The 27,740-nt window shown below is 43.0% G+C and overlaps 1 protein-coding gene across 1 annotated transcript; it reads right to left on the bottom strand.

Annotated features, from left to right (window-relative positions):
- Nucleotides 1-248: 248 nt before the first annotated feature.
- nomo (nodal modulator) lies at nucleotides 249-27,461 on the bottom strand. Its single transcript, XM_078276553.1, has 31 exons — nucleotides 27,240-27,461; nucleotides 26,578-26,667; nucleotides 26,444-26,489; nucleotides 26,196-26,296; nucleotides 25,809-25,915; nucleotides 25,609-25,681; nucleotides 24,203-24,355; nucleotides 23,859-23,996; nucleotides 23,317-23,406; nucleotides 22,621-22,726; nucleotides 22,314-22,464; nucleotides 21,964-22,141; nucleotides 20,698-20,839; nucleotides 20,424-20,555; nucleotides 18,985-19,121; nucleotides 18,807-18,894; nucleotides 18,549-18,612; nucleotides 18,355-18,450; nucleotides 17,803-18,024; nucleotides 16,074-16,156; nucleotides 15,734-15,893; nucleotides 12,640-12,766; nucleotides 7,314-7,427; nucleotides 7,001-7,128; nucleotides 6,753-6,894; nucleotides 5,415-5,498; nucleotides 3,923-4,033; nucleotides 3,674-3,775; nucleotides 3,264-3,383; nucleotides 2,464-2,556; nucleotides 249-2,183 (listed from the first exon to the last, which is right to left on the bottom strand). Exons 1-31 carry the CDS (start codon nucleotides 27,393-27,395, stop codon nucleotides 2,052-2,054), a joined length of 3,666 nt encoding a protein of 1,221 aa, XP_078132679.1. The 5' UTR covers nucleotides 27,396-27,461; the 3' UTR covers nucleotides 249-2,051.
- Between the last annotated feature and the right edge of the window lie 279 nt (nucleotides 27,462-27,740).

Genomic DNA, 27,740 nt, shown 5'->3' on the forward strand with positions numbered 1-27,740 from the left:
TGCCAAACAGTCTGTTCTGGATGCATCCTGATGTGCCCTAAATCATTTTATACCACATGCTGCTTGGAAAAACAGCTAAGTCAATCTAATATTTATTGATTTTCTATTTATTTATTTTTTTAAATCAATAATTAATATGAGTTATGTACTTTATCACTTTAAAGATCTAAAATTCCTACCATCTTGTTGGAAATATTTATGATTAAAGTTACACTGCCCCCTGGAGGCAACACCATAAAACAGTCAAGTTAATTTCCTTCCGAACTTTATTCTTTTTGTCAAAACAAAATAAACAGATTCTGACCAAATGACATTAAACCCTCCCTCTCCCACCCCAACCAAACTAATCAACTCCCCCTAAATGTGGACTAATAGGAATATCTTTTAAATCAGTAAATAGACAGTGGCCTTTTCATCTTTCAACGGAAGTCAGCCACAACTGAGAGCAGATGAATTAAATACAGAAAAATAATTGGGGTCCATAGAGTTTTCACAGTGCCTAACAACTCAGCGGTAAGGCAATGAGCTTACAATTACAATTCTGCCTTATCTTTCGCAGTTTTACTCGGTCATGACAAACCCTTTGTAGATATTCCCATTCATTTTCCCTTCCCGTCAGTCTTCTTAAATTTAAGTTGCTCTTTAAAATAACTTGTCACACTTCATCTTCATCACATCTGACAGAATATCTTTCAAAAATCAAACACTTCTGAAGGACATTCCCCAGCATACAAACTAGGTTTTCACATCTGATTAGACATATGTTAATAAATTAATCAACTATCCTCTATAGCTCCCCGCCCCCCCACACCCACCACCACCCCAGTTCACCCCCTGCAAAAAAACCACAGTATTCAAACCCAAATTTCCAGCATCCTATCAACCACCTCTTTCCTGAGCTGAAACTGACAGAAAGACAATCTTGTATCACACTTAGATTATAAAATACCATCAACAAGTGGAGTGAATTACTGTAACTCGTGGGTGTTTCACATTTAAGTGATATGACATGACTAAAAATGGTGTAAAAAAAAAAAAATGCATTTATAAGCTCACCTTTGGCTGTCTTTCAATCATAGTTAACGGTTACACAATCCCACCTTTGTGATGGCATTATAGAAGTCAATTCAGCTTGGGGATGATTCTGTTTAACATCAAAGCTATGGGGTCAAATAAGCATCAAAAAGATTTTGGAGATTCTGGGAAATGATGTTTAAAAATAAATACAAAGCTTGTGATTGTTCTTCTCAAATGTTACCACAAATCTTCTCTACACATTCACAAACAACTCATGCAGAGTTCCCCACAGGTTTACAAGCGTGATATACAACAAGTTTTGAAATCATTTCTGACAATCACCGGTCAAGCTCTAAATCTTATCGACCCTTGTTTGATCCCATAGAAATCAATTTAAACTATACATTTTAAATAACCTTAAGTTAATACTGGTAGTCATGATTAGATCTTATCAAAGCCACATTCTGATGAAAATCCCCTTTGTGTATTCTCTGAATTGACCCAAATGCTGGCAGGTGAGACTCATGATCTTCCACAGTGCTTGATAGTCCTAAACTATGTTGGGACTCAAATCAAAAGCATTCAAGTCCTTTCAAACCACAAGCAAAGGATGTTTATGTTGACCTAGATAAATTACAAAAAGGTATAAAAATGGCTCAAACTCTATCACAAATATTAACAATTTTCTTAGACAATGAGTGTTCTGGGGAAAAAAGGAGTTAAACCAAAAAAAAAAAAGTCCAGTGCTATAAAAATAGCTGTAAGTCCAGTGCATCTGAACGGCTGAAGAGGTTGGTGGTAATGCGCGCAGTGGTCCGTGCTGGGCTTCACTCGGGGCCATATCACATCTTAGCGCGCTAAATAGTTCACTAGCACCCACAATTAGCCACTCCATAACATTAAAGAGGTTTATCTAGTGAACCAGCATCTCCTCTGCGAGCTTACCCGCAGTGCTCTCTGAGGTTCTAACCATGGGTGCAAGTGTACATTTTAGTGAACAAAGATGTGGTCTGAGGTGAGCCGTGGTTGTGTCCTCATGTGCGCCTGGCCTTCAGTCTCTTGGCCTGACGTTTGGCTTCGTCCATAGCGGCGTTGTCCCCGCTGACCTGGGCCATGCTCCTCACTCCCTGGATACGATTCACCACCTGCAACAGGAGGGGGATTACCTGCAAACACACATCAGCAAAAATGTATTAAAACAAATGCTTTTTGGATTAACAGTTTCTTACTTGAAATATTGAAAAATATTTGATGTGATTAATGTGAATACGAACTGATTATAAAACAAGAAAAAACAACAAGAAACATTTTTTTTTTTTAATGTCAAATTTTAAGCTTGGCCATGATGAAGCCAAAATTCCAGCTAAAGAGATTGAGAAATTCAACGGTAGAGCAAGAAAAGCTCTTTGAACATATAGTCTGGAGCAGGTGGAGGGGTTGATGTACCTTCTCGTGGTTGTATGCTGCTAACAGGAGCAGCAGAGTGAGGGGCAGAGCTATGTAGGAGCCCTGGGCAACGTCCTGGTCAGGCACTTTACGCTGTGGGAAAGCACACGCATAAAACACACAACCTGAGATGGGAAACAGCTCAATCAATACGGTTATGGTGTAAAAACAAATAAATAAAAAAAATGCCACAATCTGTACAGTATGACTCACTACCAGTCAGGAATCCTGTAGTTCTTAGCAGTAAAATAAAAACAATTGATGTTTTCTGCACAGAAAACACTCTCATTTGAATAGTCTGTAGGTTAAAGGACAAATCCGGCGCACAATGAACCTAGGGGTTAATAATGTGTACCGAGTCGACCGTTCTCTGGGATATGTTTTCATGCTAATCGAATGTGACCAGTTTTAGCGCAAACCGCTAATTAGCTTATAACCTGTAAACCAATGCATTGAGAATTTTGTAAGTGTACAGTTAGTTTATTAAAAAGATAGTTTATAAAGACAGTACCGTTCACGTACAAAGGCAGGCGCCATCTTGGGAAAACAGTCACGACCAGTCGAACGCCGTGTAACCAGTAACCTAGCTCAAGCACGGCGTTCGACTGAACGTGACGGTTTTCCGTGCCCCGACGACTAGCGTTATAAGCTAATTAGTGGTTTGCGCTAAAACTGGTCACATTCGATTAGCATGAGAACAAATCCCAGAGAACGGTTGACTCGGTATGTGTTATTAACCCCTAGGTTCATTTTGCGCCGCATTTGTCCTTTAAACCATGGGTAAAAAACAAACATCTTACAGTGGGGTTGAAGGTGAGTGTGACGTGCTTGTGGTAGCCATTGGAGGTGAAGGTGACCTGAGGCAGAGTGAAGTCATACTGGGAGTGGGACAGCGTTGAGTACAGCATCAGCACATAGCTCTGCAGAAGAAAGCAGAGTTTCTGCAGGTTTCACCAAGTCAAATTTAAGACTTTTTAAGAACATTATGAATTAAATTTAAGACCTTTATCGTCCTTTATCAACTGAGCCCTAAATTCAGTTTTTTTTCAAGCCAAGAATTGCTAAACTTGCACTTCCCCATAGCCGAAGAATACAATTTTTTTTTAGGTCTGTGGTACTTTAGATCCAACAGCAGCATGTCCTGGGTCTATACATTTCTTAAAATTACGACATCCCTAATGATTAAGAGGGCAGAAATAAAAGCAGATACCTCTCCATCTCTGTCCAGAGGAGGGAAGTTGAAGAAGAGTGACTGTCCCAGAGAGACGCTGTTGATTGGGTTGTCCAGATTGTCACTCTTGCAAAGCTTCACCTGGACAAATGAAAGGGGAGAGGGGAGAAACGTTGAACAACTCTGCACATTCCTGCCATGCGAGTTGCAGAAATGTATGCGTTCATTCAATAAAAAAAAATAAAAAAGGACCACAATGCAGGGATAATTGAAGTCAAGCAGTCCTACCGATAGAGTTGCCAGATGTTCAGGGGATGTGTGGACGTTTCCGCTGAGGTCAAACTGATTGATTTGCCTGAATGCGATGATGTTGACCCCTTCAATGTCATTACTGCCGACCTGAGGGGGAACACAGAGCTTAATTTACAGATACAACCCTGGGCTCTTAAAGAAAACAACAATTGTGAACTGTGGATAAAGCTTTGTACAAGTCACACGGTGTGATAATAACAGAGAATTAAGTGGAATTAAGGCATTTCCAGCCTTGCCAGAAAGATTAGGGGGCTGGCACTTTTCAGACGAGCTAAAATTATAAACCGAGAGGTTTAAACTCGCAATGAGATTACTGCTACTTTTGTTCTGCGGACAGTGAAGGGCCCATGTGATAAGGCTGCTGATAAGTCATAATCACAGGGTTCCCACAGTTATTTCAACAATTCAATTACAAAAGTTTTCCATAGCCTTACTAAGTTTCATTGCCACATATAAAAGGGAAAACACTTTTTCCATTACATGGTACCTGCTCGACTCGACTTTTTTGGTTTTCCATTACGAAAAAAAGTCTCTGGTACCTGCTAACAGGTACTTTTTTTAGTACCACCTCAGTCGAGGTTCCAAGCGAGCTGAGCCAATACCAAAAGGTGACGTAAAAGCGACAGACGGGGGTGTCCTGAACAAACCCGCCATTTTTAAATAGTTTAGCCAGCTGTGTTTTCTTTTGCTGCCTCCAGCTTCTTTTGAAACAAAATGTGTCTTCTGGCTGTGGCAACAACAACAACACACCTTCGATGTTCTGTGCGTGTCGCGTTAGGTCACGGCAGTTTACTGCGGCGCCGCTAGACGACCAGCCACGCTTGCCTCATGCATGAGGCGGTACTAAATCTGCAATGGAAAAAAGGAGGACGGGGCACCGCGGCCGAGTCGAGCCAGGCCGAGCTGGTACTAGCAGTGGAAAAACGCCATAAGACACTGAAAATGTGTTACTGTTTGGACTGGTAGATCAAAAATGGCATGTTACTAGAAGTTGATGAAAGATAAAATAGTTGTAGGGCTGCAGAAATAGGAGGAAAAGTCACTGCGATTGCAATATAATGGTATCATGAGTTTACTTGATTATCAAGGAAAATGCTGAAAATAGGCTACTAAGATTTTGAAATGTGTATTTTTTAACTTGAACATACAAGTCAAACGAGCATAAGAAGAAAAACAAACAATTGTGTAAAAAATAACTTGATATTTTACAAAAAAAAATTATGAACAATTCAACATTCAAGATGGGTGTAATATAATAACTAGTGATTAAGTTACAAAATATACTTTGTACAACCTCTTCTTAAAGTCTGCATGCTCTGAAACCCTCTACAAGTCTGATTCTCACGTGACCACACACTGCCTAAACGCACTTTATACATCCATGGGGTAGCGTTATTCTGAGGGCAGATTCAACACAGAAGAAGCATAATTCAGGCATTATCAGGCCTTTATTAAGTTTGCTTCTTACCTCTATAGCTCTGTGTTGTGGTAAGGCCCTCTCTATGTGGTCGTTGCCTTCAGCTCGCAGCTGAATTAGATATTTGCAACCCGGCTGCAAGGAAACATAACATTCATTAAGTCATACGACGTGTACAGTAAAACGGTTTTAGAAGACACAGTAAAAGTATAGCATTTGATTACTGCCAGGGTTCAATATGCTTGCTGTGTACAAAAAAAAATATATATATATACACCGTATGTTCAAATGCTGCTTACACATTGTGTATTACAAGGTCAAAACAATACTTTTTCTAGTGATCTAAGGCAGGACAGCACCTGTAGAGTTGCTTTTTGGCTTTTTCCCCTTTCCTTAATTGTGTTATACATCTTCTTTGTGCATGTTATAGGTTTACAAAGTGAAAAAGCCCAAAGTCCACCCCAAAGGGACTTACCATCTCCAACAGAAAACACTGTTCACAAACTGCTCTATCCAGCCTTTACCAGTGTTGGGAGTAACGGCGTTTAAGTATAATGGCGTTATTTTTTCGGTAACGGAGTAATCTAATTAATTGCTTTTCCCATCGTTGCAACGCCGTTATCGTTACTGAGAATGTAAAGTGGCGCGTTACTACAATTTGGTTGAATGAAGCGCGAGGTGTCAGGCTTTGGCTACACATCAGCTGCCTGGAGAGAGCAGGGGTGGGGATGATGACACCGTTGATACCGGCACTACTTCTTGCTCATTGAAATTAAAGGCAAGAATGTTTATGTAACATGCACGCTATGCCCAGGAAAAAGAGACTTTATCCACGTCTGCCTCAAGCAACTCAAATCTTATGAAGCACCTCACATCAACACATGCTAACACGACACTTGTTGCTGCTGCTAACCCAACCCCAAATGCAGCTAGCGTGAGCTCCAGCGAAGGAGACGGAGCCACTCTGTTAAAACAAGCAACGCTCGATTTTTCTGTATATAGCGTTTTTATTCTTTAAATCAGTTAATATAAACATCTTTGACGTTAAAGATGTTATAGAACGTAATAGCGTTATAGAACATAAAAAATACTTTGCTGAGTAACTAATTACTTTTACAATGTGGTAACTGAGTTACTAACTTAACGTGCGTCATAATGCTCGCCTAGCTGCTAGCATGGCACGCCCTCATACTCTGCTTCTTAATGGCTAGTAGTCCTTACCTAGCTACTGCGCATGTGCGACTCCCAACAAAGTCTCACTCTGTAGCTAAAACAGAGCTCAACACACAGGGTGAAACCTCAAATTACAATTATGAACCTGAAAATGAGCATAATATGAACACTTTAAAACCCTCCGATCTGATTTGAACATGTTCCTAACGTACTCACCAGCAGACCCCTGAGTCTGAAGCGACCCTCCTCATCGGTGACGGTGTCCTCGCTGTAGAGGCTACACTCTCGCTGTCCCACCGCCTCCACGGCCACATCCCTCTCTGCATCCCCACTCAGAGACTGCACCGCTCCGTAGCAGCTGAGGACGACAGTACAAAATCAGGACACGGATCAGAATCATGTGCTGTGGACATTTTTGGAGCTGGACCCCTAGAACAAACAGCATCAAGGGTACATCTGTATACCTGTACGCAGTCTTAATGCCAGTTATGTCGATACTAAGGCTTTGACCCTCCTCCACTGTGATCATCTGAGACGCTGGCTCAAAGCGGAACTCCTTCATCATGGGCTTGAAGTAGTACTGACCAGGACTCTGGAGCAGAGATAAGCAGTGGGTACATCAAATGGAAAGCAGAATAAATATACACATTAGCTGGAGCACAACAGAAGTCAAAGCATTCCTACAATCAGCTTCACAGTTTTGCAGAATTAATATCTCACAACACAGAAAGAAAATTGCAATGGTCAAGGTATATTAACAAATTGCTGGATCCCTACCAGGTTATTAAAGGTGAGCAGGCCGGTGTCCTGAGTCACTAGGTTGGAGCGAAACTGTCCTCCACTCAGAGACAGGAGGACACCTGACAGGGGAACACCATCCTCCGATTTGATCTACAGTACAGAGGGAAAGAGAGGGAGAGCACAGGTTATAGATCTCACGTCATGTCAGTTATCCCATGGATTCATTTAACGGTTCCAGCACTTTATATTATACCCAGGGGTTGAATTGGGCCGGGGGTGTCCGGGGCTTAGCAACAGCACATAGGCCTGCGCTCTTCTATGTCATCAGGGGACGCTTAACTAAGCACATCTTCAACAATGTATATATTTTTACATTTTTCTCGGTGTTAAAAATTCCAACAATGACTTTAACACGTCATCAAACCTTATATTTTATTTATAGTTTGTCAAATGATATAAATCAGATTTTGTAGTCTATGCCCACACATGTGCACCCATGGCAACCCTGAAACCAGAACCCCCCACTGGGGGTGCATGATATATCGACTCAAAATCGTTATCGCGATATCATGTTGAGGTGGTTCGGGCATCTGGTAAGGATGCCCCCTGGGCGCCTCCCTAGGGAGGTGTTCCAGGCACGTCCAGCTGGGAGGAGGCCTCGGGGGAGACCCAGGACTAGGTGGAGGGATTATATCTCTAACCTGGCCTGGGAACGCCTCGGGATCCCCCAGTCGGAGCTGGTTAATGTGGCCCGGGAAAGGGAAGTTTGGGGTCCCCTGCTGGAGCTGCTACCCCCGCGACCCGACCCCGGATAAGCTGATGAAGATGGATGGATGGATGGATGGATGGATGGATATCACGTTGTGCAATATTATATCAAAAGGGTCGCGATAAGTATGCAATATTTTTTTATATTTATTAGTATTGTTTCTAATATGTCCTGTTCTGTAGACATGCTCTTTATTGGTTTTATACTGTACAACCAGTAAAACATGTCCTGTTCTGTAGACATGGTCGTTCATTATTTCTTCGTGTTGTACCAGTCCAATATGACCGTCAGTTGAAATAATCCCTGTGTTGTAAGAAAACTTTGTTATGAATCTATTTTGATGCGTTTTCCCTTAACTTTTGTAATTTTACACGTTTACAAATATCGAAATTAACATTGATATCGCCTTCTCCGGGAACAATCACCTTATCGTGGTGGAGAGGTTTGTGTGTCCCTATGAACCTGAGGGCTGTGTTGTCTGGAGCTTTGTGCTCCTGGTAGGGTCTCCCAAGGCAAAGTGGTCTCAGGTGAGGGGCCAGACAAAGAATGGTTCAAAAAATCCTATGAAAAATCGAGGAAGGGATGAAGTGACCCTGCCCGGAGGAAGCCCGGGGGCCCCCGTCTGGAGCCAGGCCCAGATGGAGGGCTCGTCAGCGAGCGTCTGGTGGCCGGGTTTGCCACGGAGCCCGGTCGGGCACAGCCCGAAAAAGCTACGTGGCGGACATCCCTCCATCCCATGGGCCCACCACCTGTGGGAGGAACCGCTGGGGTCGGGTGCGCTGCCACATGGGTGGCAGTGAAGGTCAGGGGCCTCGACGGACCAGACCCGGGCAGCAGAGGCTGGCTCTGGGGACGTGGAATGTCACCTCTCTGTGGGGGGAAGGAGCCGGAACTTGTGCGGGAGGTGGAGCGCTACCGGTTAGATCTGGTGGGGCTTACCTCTACGCACAGTCTTGGTTCTGGAACCATACTCCTGGATAGGGGTTGGACTCTTTTCTTCTCCGGAGTTGCCCAGGGTGTGAGGCGCCGGGCGGGTGTGGGGATACTCACAAGCCCCCGGCTGAGCGCCGCTACGTTGGAGTTTAACCCCGGTAGACGAGAGGGTCGCCTCCCTACGCCTGCGGGTTGTGGGGGGAAAAACTCTGACTGTTGTTTGTGCATATGCACCAAACAAGAGTTCAGAGTATTTGGCCTTCTTGGAGACCTTGAGTGGAGTCCTGCATGGGGCTCCAGTCGGGGACTCCATAGTTCTGCTGGAGGACTTCAACGCGCACGTGCAATGATGGAGACACATGGAGAGGCGTGATTGGGAGGAACGGCCTCCTGATCTAAACCAGAGTGGTTGTTTGTTGTTGGACTTCTGTGCTAGTCATGGATTGTCTATAACGAACACCATGTTCGAACATAGGGATGCTCATAAGTGTACTTGGTACCAGAGCACCCTAGGCCAAAGGTCAATGATCGATTTTATAATCGTTTCATCTGATCTGAGGCCATATGTTTTGGACACTCGGGTGAAGAGAGGGGCGGAGCTGTCAACCGATCACCATCTGGTGGTGAGTTGGGTCAGGGGTGGGGGAAGACTCTGGACAGACCTGGTAAGCCCAAACGGGTAGTGCGGGTAAATTGGGAACGTCTGGAGGAGGCCCCTGTCCGACAGACTTTCAACTCACACCTCCGGGCGGAGCTTTTCGTGCATCCCTGTGGAGGCTGGGGGGCATTGAACCTGAGTGGACGATGTTCAAAGTTTCCATTGCTGAAGCTGCGGTGAGGAGCTGTGGTCTTAGGGTCTTAGGTGCCTCAAGGGGCGGTAACCCACGAACACCGTGGTGGACACCGGTGGTCAGGGGAAGCCGTCCGACTGAAGAAGGAGTCTTTCCGGGATATGTTATCCCAGAGGACTCCGGAGGCAGTTGCAAGGTACCGAAGGGCCCGAAGGGCTGCAGCCTCTGCCGTGAAAGAGGCAAAGCAGCGTGTGTGGGAGAAGTTCGGAGAAGACATGGAGAAGGACTTTCGGTCGGCACCAAGGTGCTTCTGAAAACCGTTCGCCACCTCAGGAGGGGGAAGCGGGGAACCATCCAAGCTGTGTACAGTAAGGATGGGGACGCTGTTGACCTCAACTGAGGAGGTAATAGGGCGGTGGAAGGAGCACTTTGAGGAACTCCTAAATCCGACTAATACGCCCTCTATGGTAGAGGCAGAGCTGGAGGATGAGGGGGGATTGGCATCAATTTCCCTGGTGGAGGTTGCTGAGGTAGTTAAACAACTCCACAGTGGCAAAGCCCCCAGGAACTGATGAGATCCGTCCAGAAATGCTTAAAGCTCTGGGTGTGGAGGGGTTGTCTTGGTTGACACGCCTCTTCAACATTGCGTGGAAGTCTGGGACGGTGCCTAAGGAGTGGCAGACCGGGGTGGTGGTTCCCCTTTTTAAAAAGGGGGACCAGAGGGTGTGTGCCAATTACAGGGGTATCACACTTCTCAGCCTCCCCGGTAAAGTCTACTCCAAGGTGCTGGAAAGGAGGGTTCGGTCGATAGTCGAATCTCAGGTTGAAGAGGAACAATGCGGATTCCGTCCTGGTCGTGGAACAACGGACCAGATCTTTACTCTCGCAAGGATCCTGGAGGGAGCCTGGGAGTATGCCCAACCAGTCTACATGTGTTTTGTGGATCTGGAGAAGGCGTATGACCGGGTGCCCCGGGAGATACTGTGGGAGGTGCTGCGGGAGTATGGGGTGAGGGGGTCCCTTCTCAGGGCCATCCAATCTCTGTACGACCAAAGCGAGAGCTGTGTCCGGGTTCTCGGCAGTAAGTCGGACTCGCTTTCAGGTGAGAGTTGGCCTCCGCCAGGGACTGCGCTTTGTCACCAATCCTGTTTGTAGTATTTATGGACAGGATATCGAGGCGTAGTCGGGGTGGAGAGGGGTTGCAGTTCGGTGGGCTGGGGATCTCATCGCTGCTTTTTGCAGATGATGTGGTCCTGATGGCATCATCGGCCTGTGACCTTCAGCACTCACTGGATCGGTTCGCAGCCGAGTGTGAAGCGGCTGGGATGAGGATCAGCACCTCTAAATCGGAGGCCATGGTTCTCAGCAGGAAACCGATGGAGTGCCTTCTCCAGGTAGGGAATGAGTCCTTACCCCAAGTGAAGGAGTTCAAGTACCTTGGGGGTCTTGTTCGCGAGTGAGGGGACAATGGAGCGGGAGATTGGTCGGAGAATCGGCACAGCAGGTGCGGTATTACATTCAATTTATCGCACCGTTAGACGAAAAGAGAGCTGAGCCAGAAGGCAAAGCTCTCAATCTACCGGTCAGTTTTTGTTCCTACCCTCACCTATGGTCATGAAGGCTGGGTCATGACCGAAAGAACAAGATCCAGGGTACAAGCGGTCGAAATGGGTTTCCTCAGGAGGGTAGCTGGCGTCTCCCTTAGAGATAGGGTGAGAAGCTCAGTTATCCGTGAGGAGCTCGGAGTAGACCGCTGCTCCTTTGCGCCGAAAGGAGCCAGTTGAGGTGGTTCGGGCATCTGGTAAGGATGCCCCTGGGCGCTCCCTAGGGAGGTGTTCCAGGCACGTCCAGCTGGGAGGAGGCCTCGGGGAGACCCAGGACTAGGTGGAGGGATTATATCTCTAACCTGGCCTGGGAACGCCTCGGGATCCCCCCAGTCGGAGCTGGTTAATGTGGCCCGGGAAAGGGGAAGCTTGGGGTCCCCTGCTGGAGCTGCTACCCCCGTGACCCGACCCCTCGGATAAGCGGATGAAGATGGATGGATGGATGGGACATTGATATCGCAATATTCGTAATCAATTTCGCAATATCACATTTTGTCAATATCGTGCAAACCTACCCTCCCCCCCCCCAACATAACAAATCCCAATTTACCCCTGACCATAGCCCATGAGTGTGTCAAAACAAATGATAGAAATTGGACATATTTGAAAAGGGTTGTAGCTGTGGATGAACTGGGAGGTGGTCTTTCAAAATAAAAGAGTATGAGGTGAAAAATGCCCATTGCAATGAAGCCATACAAGCACAGAGAAATTACAACACTTAGTCAGGGCTCAAATTGCGAGAGCCAAATTGTGAAATGATGGGTATAATCAGACAGACAGGTGAGTTTAGTGTCTCTACTGTTCTATTCCAGAGAGGATATACAATAGAAGGATAAATAAGGACATAAAACTCATTGTAAACGCTGTAGACTTGTATCAAAGCAAGTCATCACACAGCCTGAAAAGGGAAACTAACACTGATCATTTGTGCCAGGATCTCATGGTCGGCGTAGATAATTGCATACCCCCTTGACAAAGGGGGGTAAGTACAAAAGGCGACGCACTGGCAGCAGCACACAGCAAAGCAAAACTATCATCAGTGATGGTTTCTTTTTATTGTATTTTGTGAAAACAAAAGTAGGAACCAACAGCAGCCTCTCATCATGTCATTTCATATGCACTTTAAACCACATAATCAGGGCCAGGTAGTAAATGTGAACAAAGAGCTATAATAAAATATTCTGGATGAAAGTGTCAGATGTAAAAGTGGCTGGTGATTACTGGGATGTTAATATGTATGCATGTGAGGACTGGTCACATTGTACCTTGAAGGTGACACCAGCCAGAGCGAACGCCTTGAAATCTCCCAGGGTTCCCTCCACTGGACTCAGGACAAAACCTTCTTTACTGGCACTGATGTCGTACTGCCGGTCGCTGTGGAGCGGACCCACACTGAGGCAAAGAGGGGAGCACAACGGTGGTTAGGACTCCGGGTTGCATATTTTATACTGTGTGTTATGTGTCATTTTATGAACACAACAAAATTATGTTGGTGGCAATCAATACAGCATTGGTAAATAAATAAAAAGGCATTGCACGTAGTAACCATATGAGCATTTGCAGAGTTGTTAAAGTGCTAGTGCTTTTGTGACAGTATTCGTTAGCAGCTACAGGTTGTATTTGTGTGCGTTTGTGCGTGGAGGGAGGAAAGGAGGGAGGTGGGGGGTAAAGAAGCTGTTCCTTAGTCAGTTATTCTGGGTTTTGATGGCTCTGTATCTTTTCCCAGATGGTAATGGGACAAACAGTGTCCAGGGTGCATTGTGTCCATGCTGATGCATGCTATATACTATCCCGCATACAGAAGGAAGTGAAGGGAAAATTAACCTACAGATTCATTTTGACATTAAAAATTGCACCTTTACAACGTGTGATGTGTGTATCGGTACAATGTCAAAAAATATTCTCCCTCATAATACATGTAGTGAAGACTACCAAAGAATTCAACAAAAAGATTTTAAGTGTATTCTTTGGCGAAATGCGGATGCTTCACATAGATCTTCAACCTGGTAGCACAGAAGATCTATACAATCACCACAGTTTCAAGATTAGTGTCACCAATTCACTATCCGAAAAAATGTGAAATGTTATCCCAATCTGCCCTTCTGTTCCTGAGTTATGGTGTTGAATAATGGCCAGAAAAGTGTGTTTGCATATCATTATGATGTCACAGTGTAGTTAACCTTTGACCTTTTGGATATGAAATGCCATCACTTCATCATGTTATCCTATTAGACATTTGTGTAAACCTTAATTATAATAATTAGCTAACAATAATTAGCGTAGGAATTCTTGCATTATGGCCAAACGTGTTATGTGAGGTCACAGAGACCTTGACCTTTGACAAACAAAATCTAATCAGTTCATCCTTGGGTCCAAGTCGACATTTGTGCCAAATTTTAAAGAAATTCCCTGAAGGCGTTCCAGGGACGGATGGGCAACCCAAAAAGATAATGCCTCTGACCATGGCTATCGCTGATATTAATGGATTTTGTCACACCTGTTATGATTATTATTCTTTGTCTTAGTTCTGTTTCGAAAATAATCATGCTCTAACTTTTGGAACTAAAGTTCCCATAATGCTTTGGTATGTGAATAGGAAGTATAATGTTGCTATGGATTCAGTGAGTTATGCTGTGGGCTACCACTTGAGTTCCATTCTTTTAATATACAAGCCTATATTTCTTTACATTTTGGCAAATTGGCAGCATTAAAAGTATGCCAAATTAATTATAAGTAGGGCTGTCAGCGTTAACGCGTTAATCGCGATGCGATTAAAATTAATAATCGCATGCCAGCATTTATTAATTTATTTTACACTTCACTCGGCTTTGCGTCGTGCCTAAGGGGCTACTATTTTGACCCTTTGCAGCACCGTTACTTATCATCAAGCTCCCACTTCCTCGTAACACATCCTGCTGCTGCAGGCTGCAGCGGTGATGCTCGTGTGGCGGGGGGAGAGATGAATGTTCGGAAATAAGAGGTTGCTGTGGCCCGCCGTACAGGTTAGTTTGACCAGCGGGCAGCAGCGGTGGCCGGAGCGGGCGATCACGGGGGGACATCCTCAGCGGTTATCTGAGATCTACCCATAGTTGTACAGACAGCTATCACTGGATTACTTTGATACTTAAGAAAACAAGTCCTGGAGTTAGAAGTAGCTCCCCCCCCCCCCCCCCCTGTAATCTTTTTAAGGAGGATTTATGGATGTGGATTTATGATGGACTCAACAATAAGGGTTGCCCGATGGCCCGGGGCAAGTAAATACAATAACCCAGTAGCCCGTATAATAAGCCAGTAGCCCGTTCGGGCATCATCGTATCATAACTTATGTTATCGTTCTCGGGTTTTTTTTCGCCTCAACACTTTCAAGGTTTTTTACTTTTATTTGATATTTTGACGTTTTTTGTTCACGTTTTTGACGGATTGACATTTTTTTTGACACTTTTGACGTTTTCGAGGTTTGACAGTTTTTGACTTTTCTTTTCGGCGCTTCTTGACCCTTTCAACGTTTTTCACACTTTTTTTTCCCGACAAAACCAATTTGTATAGGGGCCAGAAAAAATGTACTTTGGGCAAGTAGAATTTTTTTTCCCCACTTGCTCGACCGGACAAGTGAAAAAAAACAAAAACCGTAACGTTGAACCCTGACATCAGAGATTGCTATTTCCTCAGAAAGTGCAAGTCACACTAAATCTCAACATTTAATGTCTGTGTGCTTAATCATGGTCACTAGCATGGCTAAAAACTACTCTCAACAACCTGCTCATCTGCAAACAAAACATCTGTATAAACGCTGGAGAAGAATAACTGCTAGCAAGCTTGAACAAACAAGCCAAGTCAAAAATATCAATATAGTTTTCATGCCACAGAACGGCACAGATGCAGTGCTTCATGAGCTAAAAGCTCCAGCCCTGGCACTCTTATGTGCAGCTTTTGACAGGGTTTACCCTCAGGTCCTTTTAAACAGATTGCACAAACTTGTTGGTCTCTCAGGTGCAGATTGTGATTTCATTATCTGGGGATCTAGGGATTCTACCTTTTTCATTACTTTTTTTTTTTTTTTTACTCTCTGGGCTTCAACGGCAAAGTCATTCCAGGGTTTAAACTAGGACACAGACATCGCTGCTGTTTCTACACTTCTTTTGAGGTTCAAATGTGTTCATGGACCGGCTTCTAAGTATATTTATGACTTGTTTAGCACATAATCGTATAGCAGAACCCTAAGTTCTGGACTCTTTTCCTTTCAGCATGACAAAAATGTAGCATCCAGACTTATAGGACGGCTGCTTTCAGCTTGTGTCGCAGGCTCTGTAACATCCTTCCTCTAGTTTTCATCTCATGTGAAGTGCTGGGTTCTCATACCTGTATGCTCCCATCTCATTGGTGGCCACGGTAATGAGCGGTGCAGCAGTTCCTCTTTCAGTGATGGAGATCTCCACACCCTGTAACTCCGGTGACACCTTGCCCTCCAGGAAGAGACCTGCACGCCCTGCGATGTCCACCAGCCGACCTGGACACGACTCTGTCGAGAGAGTGTCATTACTTTTTAGGGAGCGTGTTGGTACTAGAGGATTTAAGATGCTATTATGTTATGTGCTCTTTCTCCATCTAAACAATACAGTCGGAAGTTGGGGCAAAAATGTTAGAAGCATGTGCAAGTATGTGTGTGTGTGTGTGTGCACGTGTGTGTAAAGGAACTTACCTCCAGTTATAGTGGCCTCTACCTCAGGAGGATAGAACAGTAGTTCCTTGGATGAGGGTGTCACTGTGATTTTCTCTCCAGCCCTGTACAGTCATACAGTCTATTTTAACTCACTGCATCTTCACATGAGCTTCAAGACTAAGCAAGACTCTCAGACTTAGACACTGGTGGTTATTATTAGTGGATGTCAACCAGCCGCTAATAATAAAGTTGCAAAGTGATAGGGGTTATTTGGGAGTCTAGTGTTCTGGAGGGAAAAGTCCTGTTCATTTTCTCCATAGACAATTTTAAAAGGGACTCGCAGTTACAAAAAAATACTGCAGTATCAAAAGATAAGCAACTGCGTAAGAAAATATCTAGTTAAATAAATTAAAAAGTCAAGATTCAATACTTTGCTAGGAATTTGGTGCAGTGTACTCATTACAAAAAAAAAAAAAAAAAATGCATTCATAGCAGGATGGTCAATACCTAGCCTGTGGACATTAACAGAGAAGTTTAATACAACTCCTCGACTTGCCTTTTATAAGAAAACATCCAATCACTGAGCTGAACATTCTGTTGCGTGTGCAGCTAAAAGACAAGTGGAGGTTAAATCTTATGCTTGGTAGAAAACTGATAAATACCACATCTATGGTGCCATGTTCTGTTCCAAACTGCAATGACAAAGCATTTCAAATTTGCTACAGCTTTGATTCTCGCCTCTGTCTGAGCAATAGCAATGGCTCATGGGCACTGTTACATTAAAGCGTAACTCCCGCCAAAATGCAACCTAGGGTCTTTTTGTGGATGTACCCGAGTCAAACTTTCGTTTAAAAGCATATTTAGGACGGAATCGGCACTTTTAAGATTTACCGTATTTTCGTTTTTCGGTCAAATGGCCTTTTGAATGGGAGTGCTAGGGGCACTTTTATGCTAGCCTCAAAATAGCTATTTTTAAAACAGAAGGCTCGACACAACATGAAACTTTGCTCGAAGTATCACCAGGGGCTCTACACCTTAACGAAAGCATTGACAGCATTGTTTGTGTACCCAGAGTTTACTGAAAAGAAAGGTTTTGAACAACTCACTCAGGTCTTGTTGTTTCCGGCCGTTACCACCTCGGCAGTCAAAACGAGTTGATATCCGTATGCGAATGAACGGACTCCACATGAAGCTCCTTTTTCCAACTACGAGGTCAATATTGTTTTTCCAATAACGACAAAACAAGAAATAATCTGTGCATTTATATGGAACTAAGGATTAGGAGCTTTCCATCTTTACTCTCCTCCCCGTTATATTGCTTATATTGTTTTTGACTGATAAAATGGCTGCGGCCGGAAACAAGACCTACGGTGAGTTGTTCAAAACCTTTTTTAGTAAACTCTGTGTACACATACAATGTTGTCAATGCTTTCGTTAAAGTGTAGAGCCCCTGGTGATACTTCGAGCAAAGTCTCATGTTGTGTCGAGCCTTCTTAGTGTTTCAAAAATAGCTATTTTGAGGCTAGCATAAAAGTGCCCCTAGCACTCCCATTCAAAAGGCCATTTGACCGAAAAACGAAAATACAGTAAATGTTAAAAGTGGCGATTCCGTCCTAAATATGCTTTTAAACGAAAGTTTGACTCGGGTACATTCACAAAAAGACCCTAAGTTGCATTTTGGCGAGAGTTATGCTTTAAGTCCACCATGCCAAACTAATGGAACCCAGAAACAAAAAGAGGAGAAATGGAGAAATGCAGTGCGACTGACCGGGCCCAGTAGGAGAACTCATAGTGGAAGGGGCCTGTCAGTTCATCGGCCTTCTCTTGGATAGGAGGGCTATCGTCCCTGGCACCCCCGTCCTCTTCGGCGGCGCGGCGCTCACGTTCCTGACGGCGCAGTTGAATCTCTTGCAGCTGCTGCTCCTGCCTCTGCTCCTCCAGGCTCCGCAGGGGACCCAGCACCAGCGCCGGCTCACTCTCAATAGATGATCTGACAGAGGGAGGAAAAATAAATAACACATGTAAGATAGACATTCGCATAAGGATGCCCTTTGTGCCAATATTAGCACACAGGGTTCTATGAAAAATGAGCATAGCCATGTTTAGAGCTGTAACAATTCCAAATTTTGCTGTATAATTATTTGTCTCAGAAATAATTACTATATATATATATATATATATATATATATATATATATATATATATATATATATATATATATATATATATATAGAATATAAAGCTCTCTTTCAGTCAAATTCAAAAATATTTATTGTAATATGTAATTATTGTTACAGGCCTGGCCATGGCGAGTCCTTACTTGATAGTAACTGTGACGTCTAGGATCTTGTCGGTGGTGATGAGCCCGGTCATGTGATGGCGCACTGCGGTGAGGGTCAGGATAGCGGGGGCCGAGCTGTTCGACACAGGTTAACAGTCACTTGGTTGAACTGTATCGAGGGAGAACACTCTTTAACCCAGAAATAAAAACGGACACAGCATCTCATTACTTACGTATCGTACGTGTAGAAGTCCTGCTCAAACTGGTGGCAGGAGCGAGGGGTGACTTTGTAAACACCTGGACAAGCCATTTTTAGTTGATTAATTACTTTGCTCCAGTTTTATATTTAGGTAAGTCTGACACAGACCTTTTAGGCTCAAGACTCTGTACTCTAATTATGCATGAGGGAACATTTGGTACACTGATATTTTTCTTTTCTAGATATGCTAATTCATGCTAATGGGGGGGGGGTTCAATAGAATAAACTTCACCAGGCTTGGAGAGGCAGAAGCGGTTGACTCCCTTAGAGAGGTTGTACACGCCGACGTTCTCAGGTTTGCTGCCATCTTGGAAGAACTCCTGTGCAGAAAAACTTATCCAGTTAGAAATAGAACAATTGTGGACGTGCCACCCACTGTTACAACACACGCCAGCTACTGATTTACTGACCAAAGTAATGGCATGGGAGAGAGAGCAGCGCAGGATGTAGCCAATCTGTCTGAACTCCACCCCCACAACGTCAGAGTCCAGAACCTCCACTTCTATGGACTTGTGCTTCCAGCACCACTCCTCGTGAGTAATACTCACTGGCAGGTGTAAACATGGGAGAGAACAACAAGTAGTTAACAAAATAGACTAAAAAGTAACAGATGTTTGTGGAAAAGTGTTAAATCTGCCACACCATCCAAGGAGGAAGAAAACCTCAAAAGCCTTGATCACTTCAGGTCGAGGCTCTCCCATTTTATAATTATCTCATCTTTAAAGATTATTTGTTTTGGCATTATAGGCCTTTTTTGTGACAGGACAGCTTAGACATGAAAGGGGAGAGAGGGGGAATGACATGCAGCAAAGGGCCGCAGGTCGGAACCGAACCCGCGGCATCGAGTACTGACCCTCTCCATATGGGTCTCTACCACATGAGCTACCCAGACGCCGGAATTATCTTAAATGGTTAAGAAAGTAAACTTCTTGCACTACTCGTGCCTGGCAACACTACACGCCGAGTAAACATGCCTCAAAAGATGCGGTGCGTGCAGATGGCTCGCAGGCACACAGAACAGATTGAGTGTAGTGAACAGCGAGTGAGATGGGTGCAGCACCAGAAGGTACCGAAACACCGGCTGAATAATGTGTGCTTCCTTGAAAGCTGGTGCTAAATATCAATTATGATCGGAAGCTGGAAATTACTAATTACTGATTACACCGCAATCGTTCTGAATAAAAATGTACACAGGATGGAGGAATTCATAGTAGAGTTTATATACAATGGTCGGCTTGAGTTGTTCCACTCAAGAGTTGCATGCCGGTTCTGCATCTGTGCTCTCCTTAAATGTTGATTTACACAACTGCAACTTCTAATTGCTCTAATTAACCCAAAATAAAAGAAAAACAATTCACAAAATGAAAAACAATCTCAATTAGGGCTGCACAATATATCGTTTTTTCATCTGCATCGCGAAACTGACTGGCGCAATAAACCCGCCGCGAAAGGCTGCGACATATCGCGAAAGACACTCAGAGATGTTTTGTGTTGGTTGAAAGAAAATAGTGGAAAACTACACTTTAAAAAATGTCTTTTTTTTTTTTTAGTGGTGACTTTTTATATTCAATTCAATGTTCAAAAAAAGAATGTTGGAAAGGATTTCCTTTAATTTGTTTTAAACAAGCAATTTGTTGTATTTTAGCAGAATACTGAAAGCAGCAGAAAGGTAGAACTGAGTCCAGTTTAATAAATGTATATTTATAGAAAGTAATATCGTTATCGCCATATTCAACAACGATATATATATCGCATATCACATATTTGCCTCATATCGTGCAGCCCTAATCACAATTATTAATACTACTATTACTTAGCATGTAAAGTGTTATTGGTAGGGAGTCCTGACCTTTGTATTTCCCTGGTAAAACGTCGTCAAAAAAGAAGCTGAGGATGTCACTGTTGCCAGGCAGCGACACCGACCTTCTCTCTCCCTGCCGACTCACTGGTTGCAGGGTTACCGACAGGTCGTCACAGGACGCTAGCGATCGAGCAGAGGACACAAAATCAGTGAAAATATGAACAACTACACAAATACGTCATCATTTTATGGGGTTAAAGCTGCATTTCAGACAAGAGTGTCTTTTTAGAAACAAACCAAGTGTAAATGACCAGGTTCTTACCTAAACAGTAGACTTTTCCAGAGACAGAAGCCATGAATTGGGTGAAAAGTAGGTCTGTGAGGGGCTGGTCCACAAGGGAGACCTCCAGGGCCTGAGGCTGAAGAGCCAGGCCTGCTTTCACCTCGGCCTCGGGGAGCGACACCTGAACACATGGAAATACAACCGAAGTTACCTTGTAGAAAGCAACGCTTTTTTTATCCATTTATATATAAGTACTGAAATCAATTAAATCTCTGGCAATACATCCCAAAACCTAATAGTATTGACTTATTCTGGATCATTTCTGAATCCGTTAAAGATTTGGGTAGTTGCTCTTTCCTTAGTTTTTGATAAGACTATTATCTTATATGTTATTTTTTAAACACAAAAATTGGAAATCTGAGAATCAAGCAGTGAAGGCTTCTTGTCCATTTATATTAGTGACTGAAAATGGAGGCTGACAAAATTTTGGTTTTGAAAAAGTCGTATTTTTGGTGAAATTAAAAATGCATTGTGTAGAAAACTCTTCATTTCAACTTGACTAATCAGCCGTTCCTTGCCCATTGCGATGCTTTCAAAGTTAACAGGAATAAATAGAAATAGAGCGTCCAACAAAAATTCAGCTTGTCACTTGTGGGCAGTTAGGACATTCCAATAAAAAACTAAAATACAATCAAACTGATTTTGGCGCCGAAGCTCGCTCGCGTCACAGTCAGTTAGGACAAGGTGTTATCTTGTCATGTTGTGCATCTTAATGACAGACTGGTAAAAAGGCACCCACTAAAACTGGGCTCTACATTTTTATATAAATATAAAACAGTATGTCATTTCACTTTCTGGGTGGATTTTCCCTTTAAATCAGGGGTCATTTTTTAAGTTAAGGTCCACTTAACTTACAGAGAGATAGAGTAGGGAACCCCTACTACATATATTGTTTAAAATGAAGTTGCATAATAAACTGGGCCTACAATAATGTGTAGGGCCGCCTTTCTACCTTTTTGCATACTAAGCTATTAAAATAGCCTACTAATTGTCGGCATGATTTTATAAATCATGTTTAAACGTTAAACATACATGTAGCACAGTGTACCCTTAGGATGAACTGTGTATGTGGATGGCCTTAGTGACTCCTTTACTGTTGGATTCATGTTAAGACTTTACAATAATTTGGAGGCGCCCCCTGCACTGACTCCGAGGACCCCCCTGTTGAAGATCCCTGCTTACAGATAAAGCTGTACAGATTACGTCCTCACTCGTATATAAAAACCTAAATGCTGCCATTCTTACATGGACACTGTAGTCTCCAGGTCTGGCCTGGAAGCAGAAGGCCCCCTGAGGATCGGAGTCGATGGTCCTGCTGGCTGCACTGTCTTGGCCCGGGGGTGTCAGAGAGACTTTGTAGCGGCCTTGCTGCTTCATGCCCTCGGGCAAGTGGCTGATGGAGATCTGGCCACACACGCTGAACCTGTGTAGCAACAACAGCAGAATTTAGATCAAGCCAGTTACCAATGTGGTAATGTGCAAAACCAAGCTGACAGCACTGAAGCTGACTTTTTGTAATTAATGTCAAAACATGTATAATATTAAGAATTGGAAATGTATGCAGCTCAAGCAGTGAGCGGACAGGCCAGACGTACCCTGCTGTGATGATGTCAGGCAGCTGGGGTGTGTTGGGGGCGATCTTCACTGTGATTGGCTCAAAGAACATGAGCTCCTTGCTGACACGGATGGTGTAGGTACCAGCCGTCATGTTCTCCAACCGGAAAGAACCATCCTCCTTGCTGAGCACTGTGAGGACAGAAGAGCAAAAGTACGTAACAGTGTAAAAATGTGTACACAATGAGAACCACCGAATGCACAAATAAGAGCATTACCGCAATTGTTCGGATGTTTTTGTTGCTTTTAAGACACTAACTAAAGCGTGGAGTCTTTGAGTATGGCTACCTTTGATCTGGTTGTTGAGGGACACTGTGGCATCAGAGACGCCCTCCCCACCCACGCTGTTGAGAACTCGGCCTGTCACTGAGAAGCCCATGACACGGAAGATGGGCTGCATGCGGAGCAACAGAAACAGCTTTTTTTTTTTTGTTGTTGTCAAAATGTGGTACCATGCATAAAATGTGTTCATATTTGCAAGATAATGAAAACTATTCGCTCACTCACTCTGTCACTAGTATATCTGTGTTGTCCTTTCATTTTTTTTTTTTTTTGCTTATATTCACTGTCTTCAGCATCTCTCTGTCTTGGCCCTTTTGGAAAGTAAGTGTGTGTGTGTGTGTGTGTGTGTGTGTGTGTGTGTGTGTGTGTGTGTGTGTGTGTGTGTGTTTTAGAAGTGCAATGACTTTCTGTCCACTTTAAATGAGATGTGTTTAACATTAATAAAAGTACTAATTATTGTGGCCAGCTTAACTCGGTTGGTACAGTAAGTGTACATATACAAAGAGGTGTTTTATGAAATATGACAGTGGTGCCTAAAGAAAGTAAATGGGAATAATCCTGAATCATTTCATGTTTTTATTTCTGGTGGAGCAGGCACAGGGAAATCAATCAATCAATCAATCTATCTATCTATCTATCTATCTATGCAATATCTATCTATTATAATAATAATAATAATATAAATACAATTTGACTATTTACCTCCAGTTTCAAACTGTTGTGTTCCACCTTGAAATTCATCCTAGAAGGAGCGACATCAAACGTGATCCTTTCTCCCCGGTAGAAGGGCACCTGGAGGGAAGGATTTCACAAAAACAGAAATAATTATATTTACACGAGAGAGAGGCAATGTGTTTTTCAATGCAGCATGCAGGTTAGAGTTACAATGTCATAAAATCAAACCCCATGTTTTACACCATTTATTGTCTCAATTTTTCTGCAATACCCATTCAACTAATTACATTTGAGCAATCATCTTTCTATATGGTAGATTTTAGTGGTAGTGGCAGAGTCTGCCATACCCATGCTGGATTTCAAATCCAGTTGTGGTTACAGCATGATGTAATACAGTCCTTTAATATGCTAATGTCGTATATTCAAGTGAACCGTTATGCAACCACAAGTGTCACCAAACCAACCAGGATTTAACCTTAAGGAGTACAACTTTGAGCAAGATTAGAAATGACAAGACAACTGTCTGTCTGCTTTTTTTTTTCTTTTTTTTTTTCCAACAGAAAGCTTACCACGGTGTAGTCGCCGCTGGCCAGTGAGGGGAAGACGAAGATCCCATCTTCCCTGGACAGAGAGCTGCACAGGTAGACCAGGGAGCTGTCCCCAGAATCTGCCCCATCCACTGGGGATGTGTTACAGCCACCAACGTCCTGAAAACAAGCGCACCCATATGTAGCAATTTAACTTGTAATTATAATCAATACACAATTCCATGATATTTCAGAAATCCTACTGAAACAGCATAACGTGCACAACTTTAATCAAATAATGCAGAATAAATCCGACAAGCCCTATGACATCCCGATCCAGTTTGACTCCCCACCGTTTCCAAAAACGTTAAATAATGTTGGTTTACCTCTTTCTTGACTGCGGCAGAGTACAGTAGGAAGGTGACCTCTTTCATGGGCTCTCCATCACTGCGGACCTCCCCCGAGACATCGTAGCCTCCGACTACCAGATGGTCGGCGGCCGGGGCATTGGCATTGGAGACGAGCACCGAGGTGGTGCTCTGTAGGAAGACGGCAAAAGGTCACCACGGAAATTACAGTTAAGAGTCAGAATAATGGTTCTGTCAGGAGCAGTGCTCCATTACTGCTGGAGATCATTATGCTTATAAACCTGCTGAACTGACAGGGAACCTTATCAGCTACGCAAGTAGGTGAATAATGAAGTATTCCACACTAAAAGTGACACAGAATAAAAAATAAAAAAAACTCTGAGATAATGCATTCTTCGCTGTATTAATGACACTGCTCAAGCGGAGAAGTGCCATTCTGTGGTAGCCAGCAATGGGTTAATACCTGGGTATGGGAAAGAAAACGATGACGATGAGGCTGAAATCATTAGTTACAAAGCTGCTGATCTGCTCAGACTCTATTCCAAAACGTCTCCACTCAACAATGTATTGTTGTAGAGCAAGCGTCTTCATCCATCTTTTTTAAACCATCATTGTGGGGGACTCTATTTATATTCCAAGCTACACAAGTATCTACTACTGTATATTTTTCTTTTTTACAGTGTCTGTGCGATTTAGAGTATACATATAGTTTGTTCTCTTGTTAGGGTTTGTTCTCTTGTTAGAGAATGTGAGTAACATTTTAGGGGAATCACAGAGCGTAAAGAAAGATTTGACCATGACAACAATGTCTTGCAAAGTCGTTTGATCAAGGAGCACTAAGTAGGGCTAAATGCTGAAGCCAGAGCAAAAGTGCCTTATGATGCAGTTTTTATAATGACTACAAGAAGAAATCTCTCATTGTAGTGAGGTCTTTGGAAAAAATAATCTCAATAATATTAATTCTCTCTCACAATATAGAGTTAATACATAGTTGGGTCCCAAAAGCTATCTTCAACGGAATCGATACAGCACAGTATCGTGATATTGTCCATGGCAATACTGTATCGATACACAGACGCCAAGTATCCATCTTTTATTATATATGTGTTGGTTAGTTTGTCTGCTTGACAATCCCATTTTGCAATAAATTGAATAAAGATAAACAAACAGAGAAATTTATCTTTTAGATAAAACAGATGTTGACGAAGTTTCCTTTTGGGGATATTATTTGAAAATTTGAAGTTGGGGAAAAAAAGGTAATAAATTGCAATATGTCACAGAATTTTGCAATATGTTTAAAATCGCAATAATACCGTATCGTGACATGAGTATCGTGTTGATATCGTATCGTGAGGACTCCGGTGAGTCCCACCACTAATATTCTGTGCTTTTAACACGGCCTAATTAAAAGTGTTGGTACCAACCTGCTCCAGAGTCCAGGAGGGATGGGCAGCTGTGATGTCATAATTTCCAGGGAGTACTTTTAAAAAAGTATACCTGTGTTAGGTAGACCAAAAAAAGAAAAGCCCTTGAAATGGCAAACAATCTAAAGAGACATATGTTAATTGCAGAAAAACCTGTGTAAAGCAACAAACAAACACACAGAAAGGTGAGAGCCACTTACTTTCCTCCGGGCTGTGTGACGACACTCTGGAGTTTCTCCACTGTTCCCGCTAGGGTGAGTTTGACTTCTACTCCAGCCGGACCCAGGAGATGGCCTTTACTCAGAACCTAAAGAGAGATATATATTATATGACATTAATTCATTCCTGGACAAATTATTTCCTGAAAAAAAAAAAAGGTTTGCAGAGGGGTGGTTAATGCTATCAAACTATTTTTTTTCTGGTCTTTGGTGCATAGATGGAAAGCGGTAGTTATCAGCACACACACAAAAAAGACAATGATGTGAGGAGCTGAACCTGAGCACTTTTTCACTTTCTTTGATCTCAGTCAAAAGTTTTAAGACAAAAAGTTCCCATTAATGAGGCAGGAAATCCTTCACAATTCTCACCGTTCCTGAGACTGAAAAGCCAGTGAAAACAAAGTTGATGTCTTCTTCTTTTGTACAGATGTCGCTCACTCCATCCACATGGAGGTCGACACTGGTCGGCTCTGGTAAGAGTTAAAGCACAAGTAAAAAAAAAATGTTTAAAAATCAACCAAAAGACAGACGTGAGAACATAGATTAGCCTACGCAAAACAGCCTCTGAGACTGTCTTTGCATTTTAAAATCAATAGTTTGATATGATATAATCTTACCAAAGCTCCACCCGAGAGGAGGCTCAATCTTCAAAACAAAGTCTCCCTGTGTTAAAGAGACAAGTCTAGAGATTACAATCATCATCTTCAGTGAATAAAAGAGTTAAAAGTACTCAAAGGAGTGAATCTCATACCTTGTCATAGAGGGGGATCATGAAGTAGCCATTGATTGGAGCACAGTCCGTTTGATATTTCAAAGAACCTTGTTTGGTGTACAGTTTAATCTGTGCATGAAAGTAGACAGAAACTGATTATTAAGTTTATATTTTAATTACTATTACTAAACCTGAACTGTTATGGCACTAGGTAACAGTCTATGTTGCTTTATATACTAGTTAAACAGCAAATTGGTTGAGTAATTTGTATCCGATGTTATTCACAACCAGACCGGTCTATCTGGGTTAGTTAATTTCGCTAAATGGCTAATCCCATGGAGTCTGTGAATGAGCAAGGATTAAGATTGATGGCTACCACGTCTTCCTCGTCCACAGACGGGCAGGTTGTAGCTAGGATTTAAGAGTGAGCAGTGTTAACATATATTAAAACTGATGTGACATATGCTAACATATAGGTTTTTTAGTCAACCGTCACTGCGTAGAGAAAACATCCGAACTGGCTAGCAAAATAGCATTATCTGAATTAACGTAGACTATGGTTGTGATAATTTCATGTAAACTATCATTCAACCAAATATCCAGTCTTCACATAGGTAGCTAACCTTTAGCTTAGCTAGCTACAACTATAAATCAGCTAACTGTTAGCTAGCTAATAAGCTAGCCGGGAGGTTTTCACTCACCTCGATCAGAGAGTAATTGATCTCAACGTCGGATTTCACAAATCCCCCGCATGCCACCACAATGTCCTCAGATGAAACAGTCAAGAACTGGGAATAGGTGATACAGAATAAAACCCAAAGGGCCCCTACGTCTGCCCGGATCGTAATTTTCAACATTTTGGCTGACTGATATCTCGAAGAGCCGAACAACAGCACGCTGTCTCCGGTTCCGTACCAGCTGAGCTGCTGTCAATGACAGAGGAAAGTGTCATGAGCAGCGACCCCTTCTGGGTTGGAGTTAGTATAACAAGACGCTAATGACAGATTTGTGAGGCTAGATCTAATGGGCTAGGAAAGAGAAAATAGGAGAGAGAAAGAGAAAAAAAAAACGAAGACGTGTTGACGAATTAGAATATTTATTTTCCATTTAAACATCTTAACAGTAAAGGCAGTCAACAAGGTCACATGCAATGTGTCACAATAAAGTAAAACATAAAAACAAGTAAAACATAAATACGTATG

This window comes from Sander vitreus, chromosome 2 (assembly GCF_031162955.1).
Source record: "Sander vitreus isolate 19-12246 chromosome 2, sanVit1, whole genome shotgun sequence".
Taxonomy (NCBI): domain Eukaryota; kingdom Metazoa; phylum Chordata; class Actinopteri; order Perciformes; family Percidae; genus Sander; species Sander vitreus.